Raw genomic sequence first — 15537 nt, forward strand, 5'->3', positions numbered from 1 at the left:
TAGATCTCGGAATCTCCTCACCAGGAGCCCAGCCCTACTTCCGGCTCCCCAGGGTGGGGCTCCTTTGTTTCCTGGGATGGGTCCTCAGCACCAGATGGTGAGCCTGTCCTCTGAATGCTGGGCTCCTGGTTATTAATAACCGAGGCTAATGGTTCCAGTCCCTCCCTGGCCTCTGTCCTTCTGACCTGTTACCTCAGTGGGTGAGAGGGTGAGTCCTGGAGGGGTCCCAGAAGAGAAGGGCTGACAGAAGAAATCGATGACACCAATCGTGGGAAGTTTCAGACCCACAGGAGGGAGTCTTTGCCCTGTGTGGGCTACAGTGCCAGGCAGATTCAGCTATGGTGCCAGAAGTCCTGAGGGCCCAGCACGGCCCCCCGGGGAGGTCCTGTCTGCTTTTCTTCCTCAGCTTCCCATTTGCCCACTAAACTGACTATCTGTTCCGGGGAGGGGGATCTGCAGGTGTTGCCTCAAGTCACTCTTCTTAGAGAGAAAAAGTTTGTGAAGAGGCTGACAGATTGAGGATGGATGGTTGGAAGAAATAGAAAGTACAACAAAATATTAACCATGAGAGGGTTTCCCTGGTGGCTTAGTGGTAAAGAATCCACTTGCCAATGCAGAAGACATGGGTTCGATCCCTGATCCTGGAAGATCTTGCGTGTCGCAGAGCAGGTACGCCCATGCGTTGTCATCACTACTGAATCTGTGTTCTAGAGCCTACGAGCCACAACTACTGAGCCCTCCTGCAGCAACTACTGAAGCTCTCGCCCCCTAGAGCCTGTGCTCTGCAACAACAGAAGCCACTGTAGTGAGAAGCCTGCGCACTGCAACGAAAAATAGCCCCTGCTCCTCACAACTAGAGAAAAGCCGGTGCAGCAACGAAGACCCGGCACAGCCAAACATAAATACATAAAATTATTTTTTAATGAAGTAGAGCTTTGTTTCGTCTGACTCAGTTTAATAAAAAAATTAACCATGACAGAATCTACATGGTGAGCATATGGATGTTCACTGTATATTCTTTCAACTTTTCTGTACTTTGAATTTTTTCATATAAAATATGAGAGGAGAGAAAAAAATTGCCCAGCAAATAGTATAAGGTGTTGGGAGTGTGATCCCTTTCCAAGACAGTCTATATTTCAAATGCCTGGAGAGGGCAATGTTTATCCTGAGAGAGGGCAGATTGCAGGTAAGGGCACCAGCAGAAATCAAACAGGGGAGGGAGAACCCTCGATAGCACCAGGTGATGAGTAGTGCTGCCCGCACACAGCTGCTGGTCTCTCGGTTGGTGATCTTTTCTCAAGTTTATTCTGCCTCTCCTGAGATCTAGGCCTTGGCCCAGAGTTGGCCCCACCCTGCCACCTGTAACCCTTAGGATAGGATAAGTTCCAGATCCTGCCTGACAACTGATCCTAGGAGTCTGGTCGTGTTTGTTCAGGAGGTGAGGTTCACACAGCAGGGGGAGGGCTTGGACTTGGTATAAGAGATCTGGAAGTTTCTAGGGGGGCTATTTTGCACTTGAAACTGCCAGGTAAGGGCTGACAGAGGTGTGGGCTAAGGGGTGACAGGGATTCCTGGATCTGAGTTAGGGGGAAATTCAAGCTCAGCTGAAGAAGAGACTTCCTAGACTGAGCAGCAGGAGAGACCTGGGTGTCAACTACCTGGGGCATCTGAATCGGAGCTAGTCTTAGGTGTAAAGATGTCTGGATCTCAACTGTAGGGCTGGAGACACCGGGGATACACCCATGGCCAGATTTGTGTTAGCAGAGAAAGAGGTATGACAAATAGACCAGGCACCTGGGATCTAATATCTTGAGCTGATTCCAGCTCCTTCTCAAACTTCTTGGGCTATCCCATCTCCACCAGAACTGCTTGGATGGTGATACTGGCTGTCTCTTCTATTACCGTGTTCACTCTCCAAGTGACAGATAAATGCTCTAAAATGCTCCTTTCTTTCCAATTTGAGAAAAGGACCAACCTAGGAATTTATACTATGCCCCAGATGCCCCACAAGCTGGGCCAATCTACCCCAGCCCGACTTCCTTTAGGCTTTTCTCAGACTCCTGGTTTGATGAACTCAACCATCTCTATAATTTGGAGATGTCCTCCACTTTTTTTTTTTTTTTGCTATGTGGCTTGTAGGTCTTAGTTCCCCAACCAGGGATGGAACCTGTTCTCCCTGCAGTGGAAGTGCGGAGTCCTAACCACTGGACCACCAGGGAAGTCCCTCACTTCTTTAGAAAATTCCTTTCCTGCTTTGTGCTAGGAGGGAACAGGGGTCGACACAGCTTAATCCAGATAGAAAGTCAGGATTGATCTAGCCTGGGAGGGAAGAGGAGGGTTGGTTGTAGCCAGACAGGGGAGAGGGAGGGGATTAAGGACACATAAGATAGTATCTGTGATGAACAGGACTAGAGACTATGGGCAGTTCTTTCAAACCCCAAGACTGAGTGGATGAGGTCTGCATTGAAGGACCAAGAACCCCAAGACTCAGCTGGAGGTCAGAGGCACCTGGGTAAATGGCCTTCGAGGGGATAAGGGCGACTATTCACTTCCTTTCTTCTCACTCCAGCCCCAGGATGTTGACTGCTGCTCTTCTCGCCCTACTTTGTGCCTCAGCCTCTGCCACAGAGAGTAAGCGAGAAGCCCGGAGTCCAGGACAGATCAGGGGAAGACAGGCGCCCGCACTGCGAGCAGCCAAGGCTTTCAGAGGCTGACTTGGGGTGGTTGGAACCGAGTTGTGGGAGGAAGAGGGGTGATGGGCAGAAACTGAGCTCTCAGGGGATTTCTGCCCCCAACTCCTCCTTTCCCTCCAGTTCAGCCCAGGGCCTCCTCCTACAGTGGAGAATATGGAGGTGGGGGAGGAGAACGATTCTCCCAGTCTGGAAACCAGCTGGATGGCCCCATCACCGCCATTCGCATTAGAGTCAGCAATTACTACATCGTAGGGTAAGCGTCTTCGAGATTCTGTGCTTTGGCGACCTTCTAGGATCTTACTAAATTAGGAAGGTCTCAGTCACTTTGGGTCACATCAGTAAGTCACAGGGATAACATGATATAGAAAAGTTATTAGATGACTTGGATTTGAGACCTGTGCTGCCGAAACCTGTAAGACTCCCACATGTGTGATCTTGAGTAAATCATATACCTTAAACTCTGAGGGACCTGGGCATTGTCTAGTTTACCCCCACCCAAGGTTTAAATCCCACCTGGCATCCTCCTTCTCTAGCTTGATGCCTCTCCCCAAACATGTGTCCTTCTGACACTGGAGCCTGGCACAGCACGAACAAGTCTCTCCCCTCGTGGGGGCCTTTCAGATGTTTGGGAAAAAAAAAAACAAAACCTTTTCTTCTTTCAAGTAAGGGGTGGGGGCCCAATGGGAATGTAGACTCCAAAGGCAAACTCTGATTTTTACTGTCTGGGTGATTCCAGGCAAGCTGTTTTCCCTCTGTGAGCCTGATCATCAGCAAGATGAGGAGCTGAAGTTCTGTGTATGCCCTTCCAGGGCTCATCCAACCCTCACACTCTTCAGGGCTGTTACCTCGGTCACTAGTCTGAAGGTCTCAGCCTGTAGGCCAACAGCTCCTGTATTCTGATCACCTTACTCAGTGTCTCCCTTTCTTCCCTCCTCACTCCACCCCTAGTCTCCAGGTGCGCTACGGCACGGTGTGGAGCGACTATGTGGGTGGCACCTCGGGAGACCTGGATGAGATCTTTCTCTACCCTGGGGAATCCATTGTCCAGGTGTCGGGAAAGTACAAGACCTACCTGAGAAAGCTGGTCTTTGTGACGGACAAGTTCCGCTTCCTGTCTTTCGGGAAAGACACAGGCACGAGTTTCAACGCTGTCCCCCTGTACCCCAACACTGTGCTACGATTCATCAGTGGCCGAGCTGGCTCCCTTATTGATGCCATCGGCTTCCACTGGGACCTCTACCCCTCTGATTATGAGAGCTGCTGAGTTGCACCGCAACCCTACAATGGGGACCTGGGAACCCACTCACCACTAACCACCATCCAATTAAAAAAACCACCATGTCTCAATTAAAAAAAAAACAACAAACAATAAAAGGGCATGACTACAGCTAGTGGGATGCACCTCTTGACTCTGGGTAGGAATGTGCGAATCTCATTTCTGGCTACTTGTTGTGTGTTAGTCTGGGGAAGAGTGGGAGGATGAGGGAGAGAGGTGAAAGAATCCTGAGCTTTTCTTCATAATTTATCAAGAGGAGATGAGGTCTTCCCTAGTGGTCCAGTGCTTAAGAGTCTGCCTGCCAGTGCAAGAGACACTGGTTCGATGCCTGGTCTGGGAAGATCCCACATGTCGAGGAACAACTAAACCCATTCGCCACAACCACTAAGCCCACAAGCCCATGCACCGCAACAGGAGAGTAGCCAGGGCTCGCCACAACTAGAGAAAGTCAGAGTGCAGCAACAAAGCACAGCCCCAAATAACTAAATTTTACAAAAGTATTTTCAGTTGAGATAACTTTTAGAAATATAGAAGAGATAAGATACTGGCCTGAACTGATTCTTTTTTTTCAAGTGTTTACCCAAACTGGAGGCTGAAGGTAAGGCCAAAGTCGTGGCTTATCGCCCAAACTCCAGATGTTTCACTCTCCAACCCTTTCCTCCTTTGTCTTCTTGAGACAGTGCCTCTCCACCGACAGGCTGTCACCTCACTCTCCTGACCTCAACCCACCCACTGTTTGTGGGTGCCTGGTTGATCATCCTTCGTTTTTTCCCAGAACCCACCCAACTCCCAAAGTTTAGCCCGAGTGCCTGCCAAGGACTCTGGCTATTTACCCCATCCTAGTTCCCGCCTTTACACGAAAGTCCTGGGGTCCATGCTCAGCTCTCTCAGACCTCAGTTCTTTCCTCCGGAAGTCACCACCTCAGCAGCTTCTACTCTGCCAACTGTTGTTGCTGTCTAGTCACTCAGTTGTATCCAACTCTTTATGACCCCATGGACTGTAGTTTGCCAGGCTTCTCTGTTCATGGGGTTTCCCAGACAAGAATACTGGAGTGGGTTGCCATTTCCTTCTCTAGAGGATCTTCCCAACCCAGGGATCGAACCTGCATCTCCTGCATTGGCAGGCGGATTCTTCACCACTGAGCCACCAGGGAAGCCCACGCTGCCAATTTTACCCTCAAAACAAAAGGGTATTCCAGGAGGTGGGGTTGGGGTGGAGATTTTCCATCATGTTTCTGTGGACTGAACGGGCTGCTTAGAGTTCAGGGGAAGCATTAGGGGACTGGACATATTCAGCAAGGATTTAAGGGTATGTAGTTGCTTTGGAAATTCTAGTTCTCGGTCCCAAATTTTTGACAGTTTTTTGTTTGTATATTTGTGCTCGTGGTGGTGATTCCTCATTGCTCCCAATAGGTTTATTCACATCCCAGGGAATTTCGGTCACATTTTTTCCCAATTAGACAAAAATAACAGTCATGTATATGTAATTTTATAAAGAAATATTAGCATGATACAAACTCATGACTAGTCTGTTTCTTATAAAAATGCCTTTATTTCTCTCAAGTCCATGGAATGGAATATTATGCAACTATATTTTTATTGATATATAAATCACATAAGATAAAATTCACCCCACTTTTTGACTGAGCCCCTGTGTGATGTGGGATGATTGGCATGGTTCCCCAACCTGGGTTGGAACCCACACCCCCTGCATTGGAAGCACGAAGTCTTAATCACTGGCTGGCCAGGGAAGACCCATAAAATTCACCCTTTAAAAAAAATTTTATTTATTTTTTGGTTGGGTCTTCCTTGTTCTTCACGGACTTCTCATTGTGGTAGCCTTTCTTGTTACAGAGCCCTGGCTCTAGAGTGCATGGACTTCAGTAGTTGTGGTATGTGGGCTTAGTTGCCCCATGGCATGTGAAATCCTCCTTGAGCAGGGATCGAACCATGTCCCCTGCATTGGCAGGTGGATTCTTAGCCAGGGCACCACCAGGGAAGTCCAAAATTCCCCCTTTTAAAGTATGCCTTTCAGAGGTATTTAGTGTATTCACAGATTGTGGAACCATCATCACTCTCTAATCCCAGAATAGTTTCACCACCTCAAAAAGAAACCCCGTCCCCATGAAGCAGTCACTCTCCATTCTCCTCTCCCCCAGCCCCTAGTAACCCTCTTTTCTGTCTCTATAGGTTTGCTTATTCCAGACCTTCCACACAGATCAAATTATACAACAACATGGCCTTTTATGTCTACTTTCTGCCATTTAACATAGTATTTTCAAGTTTCACCCATGTTACAGTATATATCAATACTTTAGTCCTTCTTATGGCTGAATCTGACAGCCTTTTGACAGATCAGATATTTGGTCAACTTTAGGAAAGCCTCTTTTTTTTTTTTTTCACCCAGTTAGGGGACTGGCACCAATGGGGCAGCCATGGCAGAAGGGAATTAAGGGGAGGGATTCCTGGCTTTTATCTAGTCCTTATTAGGTTTTGGCAGATTAAGGAAAATGTCCCCTTACTTAAAAACTTGAGTTTTAAGAGTGCTGAATTAAGCTAATCACACATTTACCAAATAGTCCCTGCTAAAGGGTAGGAATACAAAGAGTACTGAAGATCTGGTTCTTTTCCTCTAGTTAAAACTGTTGGTTTGGTGGCATAACAAAGGTGATTTTCATAATATGCTAAGAGAGCCAAAAGGAGGGTTAACTTTCTCTGGGAGGTCAGGGAAGTCTGTGTGTGTGTGTGTGTGTCTGTGGAGGAACAGTACTAAGTCTAGATTATGTAGAAATATGAAGATATTTCTCTCAAGTCCATGGAATGGAATATTATACAACTATATTTTTATTGATATATAAATCACATAAAATTCATCCCACTTTTTGACTGCACCCCTGTGTCATGTGGGATGATTGGCATGATTCGATACAGGCAAAATGGTTCAGTGATTCAGTACAGGCAAAATGCAAAGCACAATTGGGCAAAAGAAGAAGCCTCACAGAAAGGCAGGAACCATGAACATAATACTGAACTATTTAAACTTTATGGGCTATGGGATGGCACCGAATCAAATTTTGCCCATTGGATTGATAAGCTGTACATCATTTTTCTGGTGTAAATTGGGGAAATCGAAGAAAGATAAAGCAGGATGAGATAAAACAGTTAAGAGACTAGTTCTAGATCAGAAATGATAATGTCTGTACAAAGGCAATAGCATGAGAAAGAGAGGAAAGGGAAGAATTTGAGAGATTTGAGGGGGAAGATAGGCTCAGAAGAATTGATAAGTAAATGCAAGAGGGTGAGTGAAAGAGAATTTAGAACTACCACATCAGTAGCTTGGGCATCTGGGAAGAAAGATATTCTCTGAGATGCGGAGTACAAAAGAAAAACTAAATAGCTTTTGGACTCATTGAGTTTTTTTAATGTTTATTTTCTTTATTTATTTGGCTGTGTCAGCTCTTAGTTGTAGTACGTAAGATCTTCGATCTTTGTTGAGGCAGGCAGGATCTTTATTTGCAGCATTCGAACTCTTAGCTGTGGCATGTAGGATCTAGTTCCCCGACCAGGGATTGAACCTGGGCTCCCTGCAGTGGGAGCACAGAGCCTTAGCCACCGGACCACCAGGAAAGACCCTGGTGTCAGCTCTTATATCCAACTTTGCTCTTCTTGGCTACTTAAGGATCTAGTTTGGAAGGTTTTTTTTTTTTTTTTTTAATTGTTTCTCTTGGAATATCAGGTGTTTAACAATTGGAATTGCCACCAGGCAGACGCAGATCCCTAGGAAGTAGATCCAACCATCATTCCCTTTCAAGAGCTAAGGAAATTAAGGCACAAAGAGGTTAAATATCTTGACCCCAGGTGCCTGGCAACAAAGCCCTGTACCTAAGCTATTTTTTTATTTTAGAAGTCCTGACTCCCTGAGCTATGCTCTTTTCACTATTTCTGGCAGGTATCTTACCATATATCTGGGGACTGACAACAGATGTGAAAACCTGAATGGAAGTGTTAATTGCTCAGTCGTGTCTGACTCTTTGTGACCCCCATGGACTGTAGCCCTTCAAGTTCCTCTGTCCATGAAATTCTCCAAGCAAGAATACTGGAGTGGGTAGTCATTCTCTTCTCCAGGGGATCTTTGGGATCTTCCCAACCCAGGGATCAACCCAAGTCTTCTGCATTGCAGGCAGATTCTTTACTGTCTGCACCACTAGGGAAGCCCAAATAGTCCTCTGTAAAGTGCAGGGAAGACCAAAATGCCAATCATCTAATAGTTCTTGAGATTCCTGAGACAGTTAGGGGTCTGCAAGGTCCAAACTATTTTCATTAAAAAACTGAGATACCATTTAACTTTTTACTTAAATTCTTTCTTGAGTATATTGCTGAGTTTTCAAGAGGTTATATAATGTGTGATATTACAACAGACTGACTACAGAAACACATGTAAGAATCCTGCTATTTCATCTTAAAGCAGACATTGTGTGTGCAAGCTCAGTTGTGTCCAACTGTTTGCAACCCCATGGACTGTAACTGACCAGAATCCATGGGATTTACTAGCCAACAATACTGGAGAAGGTTGCCATTTCCTACTCCAGGGGATCTTTCCTACCCAGAGATAGAACTAGAGGCTCCTGAGTCTTCTGCAGTGGCAGGTGGATTCTTTATCACTGGATTACCTGGGAAGTTCAAACCAGACATTAGGTTTGTAAAAAGGTAAAACAATGTCACTCTTCTTTTTTGCTTTGGAAAATTGTCATTTTAAAAACTAAAATGTTATCTATGTTATATGTAAAAAGTTTATTATTGCAATTTTGGGCAATTTTTAAATGGAGACATAATTCATACAACATAAAATTTATCATTTCTAAGTGTACATTTTGGTGGTTTTTAGTACATTCACTGTGTTGTGCAACTATCACCACTGTCTAATTTCAGAACATTTCCATCACCCCTGAAAGAAATTTCAATCTATTAGCAACAGTTTCAGTTCATCAATTCCTTACCATCCCCTGCCAATCACTAATCAACTTTCTGTCTCTATGGATTTGTTTCTGTAGTTTTTTAAAGTGTATTAATACATGTTTCAAATTTGAATTCATTTCTAACCCAGTAAATATGGATATATCGGTTCAGTTCAGTTCAGTAGCTCAGTCATGTCCGACTCTTTGCGACCCCATGAATCACAGCATGCCAGGCCTCCCTGTCCATCACCAACTCCCGGAGCTCACTCAGACTCATGTCCATCGAGTCAGTGATGCCATCCAGCCATCTCATCCTCTGTCGTCCCCTTCTCCTCTTGCCCCCAATCCCTCCCAGCATCAGAGTCTTTTCCAATGAGTCAACTCTTCGCATGAGGTGGCCAAAGGACTGGAGTTTCAGCTTTAGCATCATTCCTTCCAAAGAAATCCCAGGGCTGATCTCCTTCAGAATGGACTGGTTGGATCTCCTTGCAGTCCAAGGGACTCTCAAGAGTCTTCTCCAACACCACAGTTCAAAAGCATCAATTCTTTGGCACTCAGCTTTCTTCACAGGCCAACTCTCACATCTATACATGACCACTGGAAAAACCATAGCCTTGACTAGACGGACCTTTGTTGGCAAAGTAATGTCTCTGCTTTTCAATATGCTATCTAGGTTGGTCATAACTTTCCTTCCAAGGAATAAGCGTCTTTTAATTTCATGGCTGCAGTCACCATCTGCAGTGATTTTGGAGCCCCCCAAAATAAAGTCTGACACTGTTTCCACTGTTTCCCCATCTATTTCCCATGAAGTGATGGGACCAGATGCCATGATCTTCGTTTCCTGAATGTTGAGCTTTAAGCCAACTTTTTCACTCTCCACTTTCACTTTCATCAAGAGGCTTTTTAGTTCCTCTTCACTTTCTGCCATAAGGGTGGTGTCATCTGCATATCTGAGGTTATTGATATTTCTCCCCCATATAAACAGAAGATCTTTGGAGCCTTAATTTTTAAGAATTCAAAGGCATTCCAAGGCCAAAAAAATTGAGAATCACTGGTGTTGTATTTGTTTTCTGATATGTTGGACATAATGTCTAAACCAGGGCCCTACCAGGAGCTCAAAGATGGTTAAGCTTCCACAAGGGCTAGGGAACTATTTATTTATTTATTTATTTATTTTTTAATTTCTTTAATTTCAGGTATACACGTGCTCCCCATCCTGAACCCTCCTCCCCCCCCCCCCATACCATCCCCTGGGCCGTCCCAGCGCACCAGCCCCCCAAGCATCCAGCATCGCACTGAACCTGGACTGGCATCTCGTTTCATACATGACATTTCAAATGTTTCAATGCCATTCTCCCAAATCTTCCCACCCTCTCCCTCTCCCACAGAGTCCATAAGACTGTTCTATACATCAGTGTCTCCTTTGCTGTCTCAGATACAGGGTTATCGTTACCATCTTTATAAATTCCATATATATGCGTCAGTATAGTGTATTTATGTTTTTCCTTCTGGCTTACTTCACTCTGTATAATAGGCTCCAGTTTCATCCACCTCATCAGAACTGATTCAAATGTATTCTTTTTAATGGCTGAGTAATACTCCATTGTGTATATGTACCACAGCTTTCTTATCCATTCATCTGCTGATGGACATCTAGGTTGCTTCCATGTCCTGGCTATTATAAACAGTGCTGCGATGAACATTGGGGTACACGTGTCTCTTTCCCTTCTGGTTTCCTCAGTGTGTATGCCCAGCAGTGGGATTGCTGGATCATAAGGCAGTTCTATTTCCAGTTTTTTAAGAATCTCCACACTGTTCTCCATAGTGGCTGTACTAGTTTGCATTCCCACCAACAGTGTAAGAGGGTTCCCTTTTCTCCACCCTCTCCAGCATTTATTATTTGTAGACTTTTGGATCGCAGCCATTCTGACTGGTGTGAAATGGTACCTCATAGTGGTTTTGATTTGTATTTCTCTGATAATGAGTGATGTTGAGCATCTTTTCATGTGTTTGTTAGCCATCTGTATGTCTTCTTTGGAGAAATGTCTATTTAGATCTTTGGCCCATTTTTTGATTGGGTCATTTATTTTTCTGGAGTTGAGCTGTAGGAGTTGCTTGTATATTTTTGAGATTAGTTGTTTGTCCGTTGCTTCATTTGCTATTATTTTCTCCCCCATTCTGAAGGCTGTCTTTTCACCTTGCTAATAGTTTCCTTTGATGTGCAGAAGCTTTTAAGTTTAATTAGGTCCCATTTGTTTATTTTTGCTTTTATTTCCAATATTCTGGGAGGTGGGTCATAGAGGATCCTGCTGTGATGTATGTCAGAGAGTGTTTTGCCTATGTTCTCCTCTAGGAGTTTTATAGTTTCTGGTCTTACGTTGAGATCTTTAATCCATTTTGAGTTTATTTTTGTATATGGTGTTAGAAAGTGTTCTAGTTTCATTCTTTTTACAAGTGGTTGACCAGATTTCCCAGCACCACTTGTTGAAGAGATTGTCTTTAATCCACTGTATATTCTTGCCTCCTTTGTCAAAGATAAGGTGTCCATATGTGAGTGGATTTATCTCTGGGCTTTCTATTTTGTTCCATTGATCTATATTTCTGTCTTTGTGCCAGTACCATACTGTCTTGATAACTGTGGCTTTGTAGTAGAGCCTGAAGTCAGGTAGGTTGATTCCTCCAGTTCCATTTTTCTTTCTCAAGATCGCTTTGGCTATTCGGGAGGTTTTTTGTATTTCCATACAAACTGTGAAATTATTTGTTCTAACTCTGTGAAGAATACTGTTGGTAGCTTGATAGGGATTGCATTGAATCTATAAATTGCTTTGGGTAGTATACTCATTTTCACTATATTGATTCTTCCAATCCATGAACATGGTATATTTCTCCATCTATTAGTGTCCTCTTTGATTTCTTTCACCAGTGTTTTATAGTTTTCTATATATAGGTCTTTAGTTTCTTTAGGTAGATATATTCCTAAGTATTTTATTCTTTTCGTTGCAATGGTGAATGGAATTGTTTCCTTAATTTCTCTTTCTGTTTTCTCATTATTAGTGTATAGGAATGCAAGGGATTTCTGTGTGTTGATTTTATATCCTGCAACTTTACTATAATCATTGATTAGTTCTAGTAATTTTCTGGTGGAGTCTTTAGGATTTTCTATGTAGAGGATCATGTCATCTGCAAATAGTGAGAGTTTTACTTCTTCTTTTCCAATTTGGATTCCTTTTATTTCTTTTTCTGCTCTGATTGCTGTAGCCAAAACTTCCAAAACTATGTTGAATAGTAATGGTGAAAGTGGGCACCCTTGTCTTGTTCCTGACTTTAGAGGAAATGCTTTCAATTTTTCACCATTGAGGATAATGTTTGCTGTAGGTTTGTCATATATAGCTTTTATTATGTTGAGGTATGTTCCTTCTATTCCTGCTTTCTGGAGAGTTTTGATCATAAATGGATGTTGAATTTTGTCAAAGGCTTTCTCTGCATCTATTGAGATAATCATATGGTTTTTGTTTTTCAATTTGTTAATGTGGTGTATTACATTGATTGATTTAATATTGAAGAATCCTTGCATCCCTGGGATAAAGCCCACTTGGTCATGGTGTATGATCTTTTTAATGTGTTGTTGGATTCTGATTGCTAGAATTTTGTTTAGGATTTTTGCATCTATGTTCATCAGTGATATTGGCCTGTAGTTTTCTTTTTTGTGGGATCTTTGTCAGGTTTTGGTATTAGGGTGATGGTGGCCTCATAGAATGAGTTTGGAAGTTTACCTTCCTCTGCAATTTTCTGGAAGAGTTTGAGCAGGATAGGTGTTAGCTTTTCTCTAAATTTTTGGTAGAATTCAGCTGTGAAGCCGTCTGGACCTGGGCTTTTGTTTGCTGGAAGATTTTTTGATTACAGTTTCAATTTCCATGCTTGTGATGGGTCTGTTAAGGTTTTCTATTTCTTCCTGGTCCAGTTTTGGAAAGTTGTACTTTTCTAAGAATTTGTCCATTTCTTCCTCGTTGTCCATTTTATTGGCATATAATTGTTGATAATAGTCTCTTATGATCCTTTGTATTTCTATGTTGTCTGTTGTGATCTCTCCACTGTCATTTCTAATTTTATTGATTTGATTTTTCTCCCTTTGTTTCTTAATGAGTCTGGCTAATGGTTTGTCAATTTTATTTATCCTTTCAAAGAACCAGCTTTTTGGCTTTGTTGATTTTTGCTATGGTCTCTTTTGTTTCTTTTGCATTTATTTCTGCTCTAATTTTTAAGATTTCTTTCCTTCTACTAACCCTGGGTTCTTCATTTCTTCCTTTTCTAGTTGCTTTAGGTGTAGAGTTAGGTTATTTATTTGACTTTTTTCTTGTTTCTTGAGGTGTGCCTGTATTGCTATGAACTTTCCCCTTAGGACTGCTTTTACTGTGTCCCACAGGTTTTGGGTTGTTGTGTTTTCATTTTCATTCGTTTCTATGCAAATTTTGATTTCTTTTGATTTCTTCTGTGATTTGTTGGTTATTCAGCAGCGTGTTGTTCAGCCTCCATATGTTGGAATTTTTAATAGTTTTTCTCCTGTAATTGAGATCTAATCTTACTGCATTGTGGTCAGAAAAGATGCTTGGAATGATTTCTATTTTTTTGAATTTACCAAGGCTAGATTTATGGCCCAGGATGTGATCTATCCTGGAGAAGGTTCCATGTGCGCTTGAGAAAAAGGTGAAATTCATTGTTTTGGGATGAAATGTCCTATAGATATCAATTAGGTCTAACTGGTCTATTGTATCGTTTAAAGTTTGTGTTTCCTTGTTAATTTTCTGTTTAGTTGATCTATCCATAGGTGTGAGTGGGTATTAAAGTCTCCCACTATTATTGTGTTATTGTTAATTTCTCCTTTCATACTTGTTAGCATTTGTCTTACATACTGTGGTGCTCCGTGTTGGGTGCATATATATTTATAATTGTTATATCTTCTTCTTGGATTGATCCTTTGATCATTATGTAGTGACCTTCTTTGTCTCTTTTCACAGCCTTTGTTTTAAAGTCTATTTTATCTGATATGAGTATTGCTACTCCTGCTTTCTTTTGGTCCCTATTTGCATGGAAAATCTTTTTCCAGCCCTTCACTTTCAGTCTGTATGTGTCCCCTGTTTTGAGGTGGGTCTCCTGTAGACAACATATGTAGGGTCTTGTTTTTGTATCCATTCAGCCAGTCTTTGTCTTTTTGGTTGGGGCATTCAACCCATTTACGTTTAAGGTAATTACTGATAAGTATGATCCGTTGCCATTTACTTTATTGTTTGGGGTTCAATTTATACACCATTTTTGTGTTTCCTGTCTAGAGAATATCCTTTAGTATTTGTTGTAGAGCTGGTTTGGTGGTGCAGAATTCTCTCAGCTTTTGCTTGTCTGAGAAGCTTTTGATTTCTCCTTCATACTTGAATGAAATCCTTGCTGGGTACAATAATCTGGGCTGTAGGTTATTTTCTTTCATCATTTTAAGTATGTCTTGCCATTCCCTCCTGGCTTGAAGAGTTTCTATTGAAAGATCAGCTGTTATCCTTATGGGAATTCCCTTGTGTGTTATTTGTTGTTTTTCCTTGCTGCTTTTAATATTTGTTCTTTGTGTTTGATCTTTGTTAATTTGATTAATATGTGTCTTGGGGTGTTTAGCCCCTGTTTGGGATTCTCTGGGTTTCTTGGACTTGGGTGATTATTTCCTTCCCAGTTTAGGAAGTTTTCAACTATTATCTCCTCAAGTATTTTCTCATGGTCTTTCTTTTTGTCTTCTTCTTCTGGAACCCCTATGATTCAATGTTGTAGCGTTTAATATTGTCCTGGAGGTCTCTGAGATTGTCCTCATTTCTTTTAATTTGTTTTTCTTTTATTCTCTCTGATTCATTTATTTCTACCATTCTATCTTCTAATTCACTAATCCTATCTTCTGCCTCTGTTATTCTACTATTTGTTGCCCTCAGAGTGTTTTTAATTTCATTTATTGCATTATTCATTATATGTTGACTCTTTTTATTTCTTCTAGGTCCTTGTTAAACCTTTCTTGCATCTTCTCAATCCTTGTCTCAAGCTATTTATCTGTGATTCCATTTTAATTTCAAGATTTTGGATCAATTTCACTATCATTATTTGGAATTCTTTATCAGGTAGATTCCCTATCTCTTCCTCTTTTGTTTGGTTTGGTGGGCATTTATCCTGTTCCTTTATCTGCTGGCTATTCCTCTGTCTCTTCATCTTGTTTAAATTGCTGAGTTTGGGGTGTCCTTTCTGTATTCTGGCAGTTTGTGGAGTTCTCTTTATTGTGGCTTTTCCTCGCTGTGTGTAGGTTTGTACAGGTGGCTTGTCAAGGTTTCCTGGTTAGGGAAGCTTGTGTCAGTGTTCTGATGGGTGGAACTGTATTTCTTCTCTTTGTTCAGTCGCGCTGTGGGGAGGGAGGGAGGGAGGGATGCTGCAAACAAATAACACTGGCGTCGCTGCAGTGCCTCAGCCACACTGGGTCTGCCCCCGCTCACGGTGCGTGTAGCCTCCCTGCCCACACTGCTCGGGCTCTAGGTTGTTCCGCCGGGAACAATCCGAGGCTGGCCCTGGGTTGCATGTACCTCCCAGGTCCAAG

General features: G+C 42.6%; 1 protein-coding gene across 1 annotated transcript; it reads left to right on the forward strand.

Moving 5' to 3' along the window:
* The first annotated feature begins 2576 nt into the window (after nucleotides 1–2576).
* ZG16 (zymogen granule protein 16) lies at nucleotides 2577–3957 on the forward strand. The gene is made up of 3 exons (XM_005888835.2): nucleotides 2577–2631; nucleotides 2814–2946; nucleotides 3642–3957. The coding sequence occupies exons 1-3, from the start codon at nucleotides 2577–2579 to the stop codon at nucleotides 3955–3957; spliced, it is 504 nt and encodes a 167-aa protein (XP_005888897.2).
* The last annotated feature ends 11580 nt before the right edge of the window (nucleotides 3958–15537 follow it).

The sequence above is a fragment of the Bos mutus genome, chromosome 25 (assembly GCF_027580195.1).
Source record: "Bos mutus isolate GX-2022 chromosome 25, NWIPB_WYAK_1.1, whole genome shotgun sequence".
Classification (NCBI taxonomy): Eukaryota; Metazoa; Chordata; class Mammalia; order Artiodactyla; family Bovidae; genus Bos; species Bos mutus.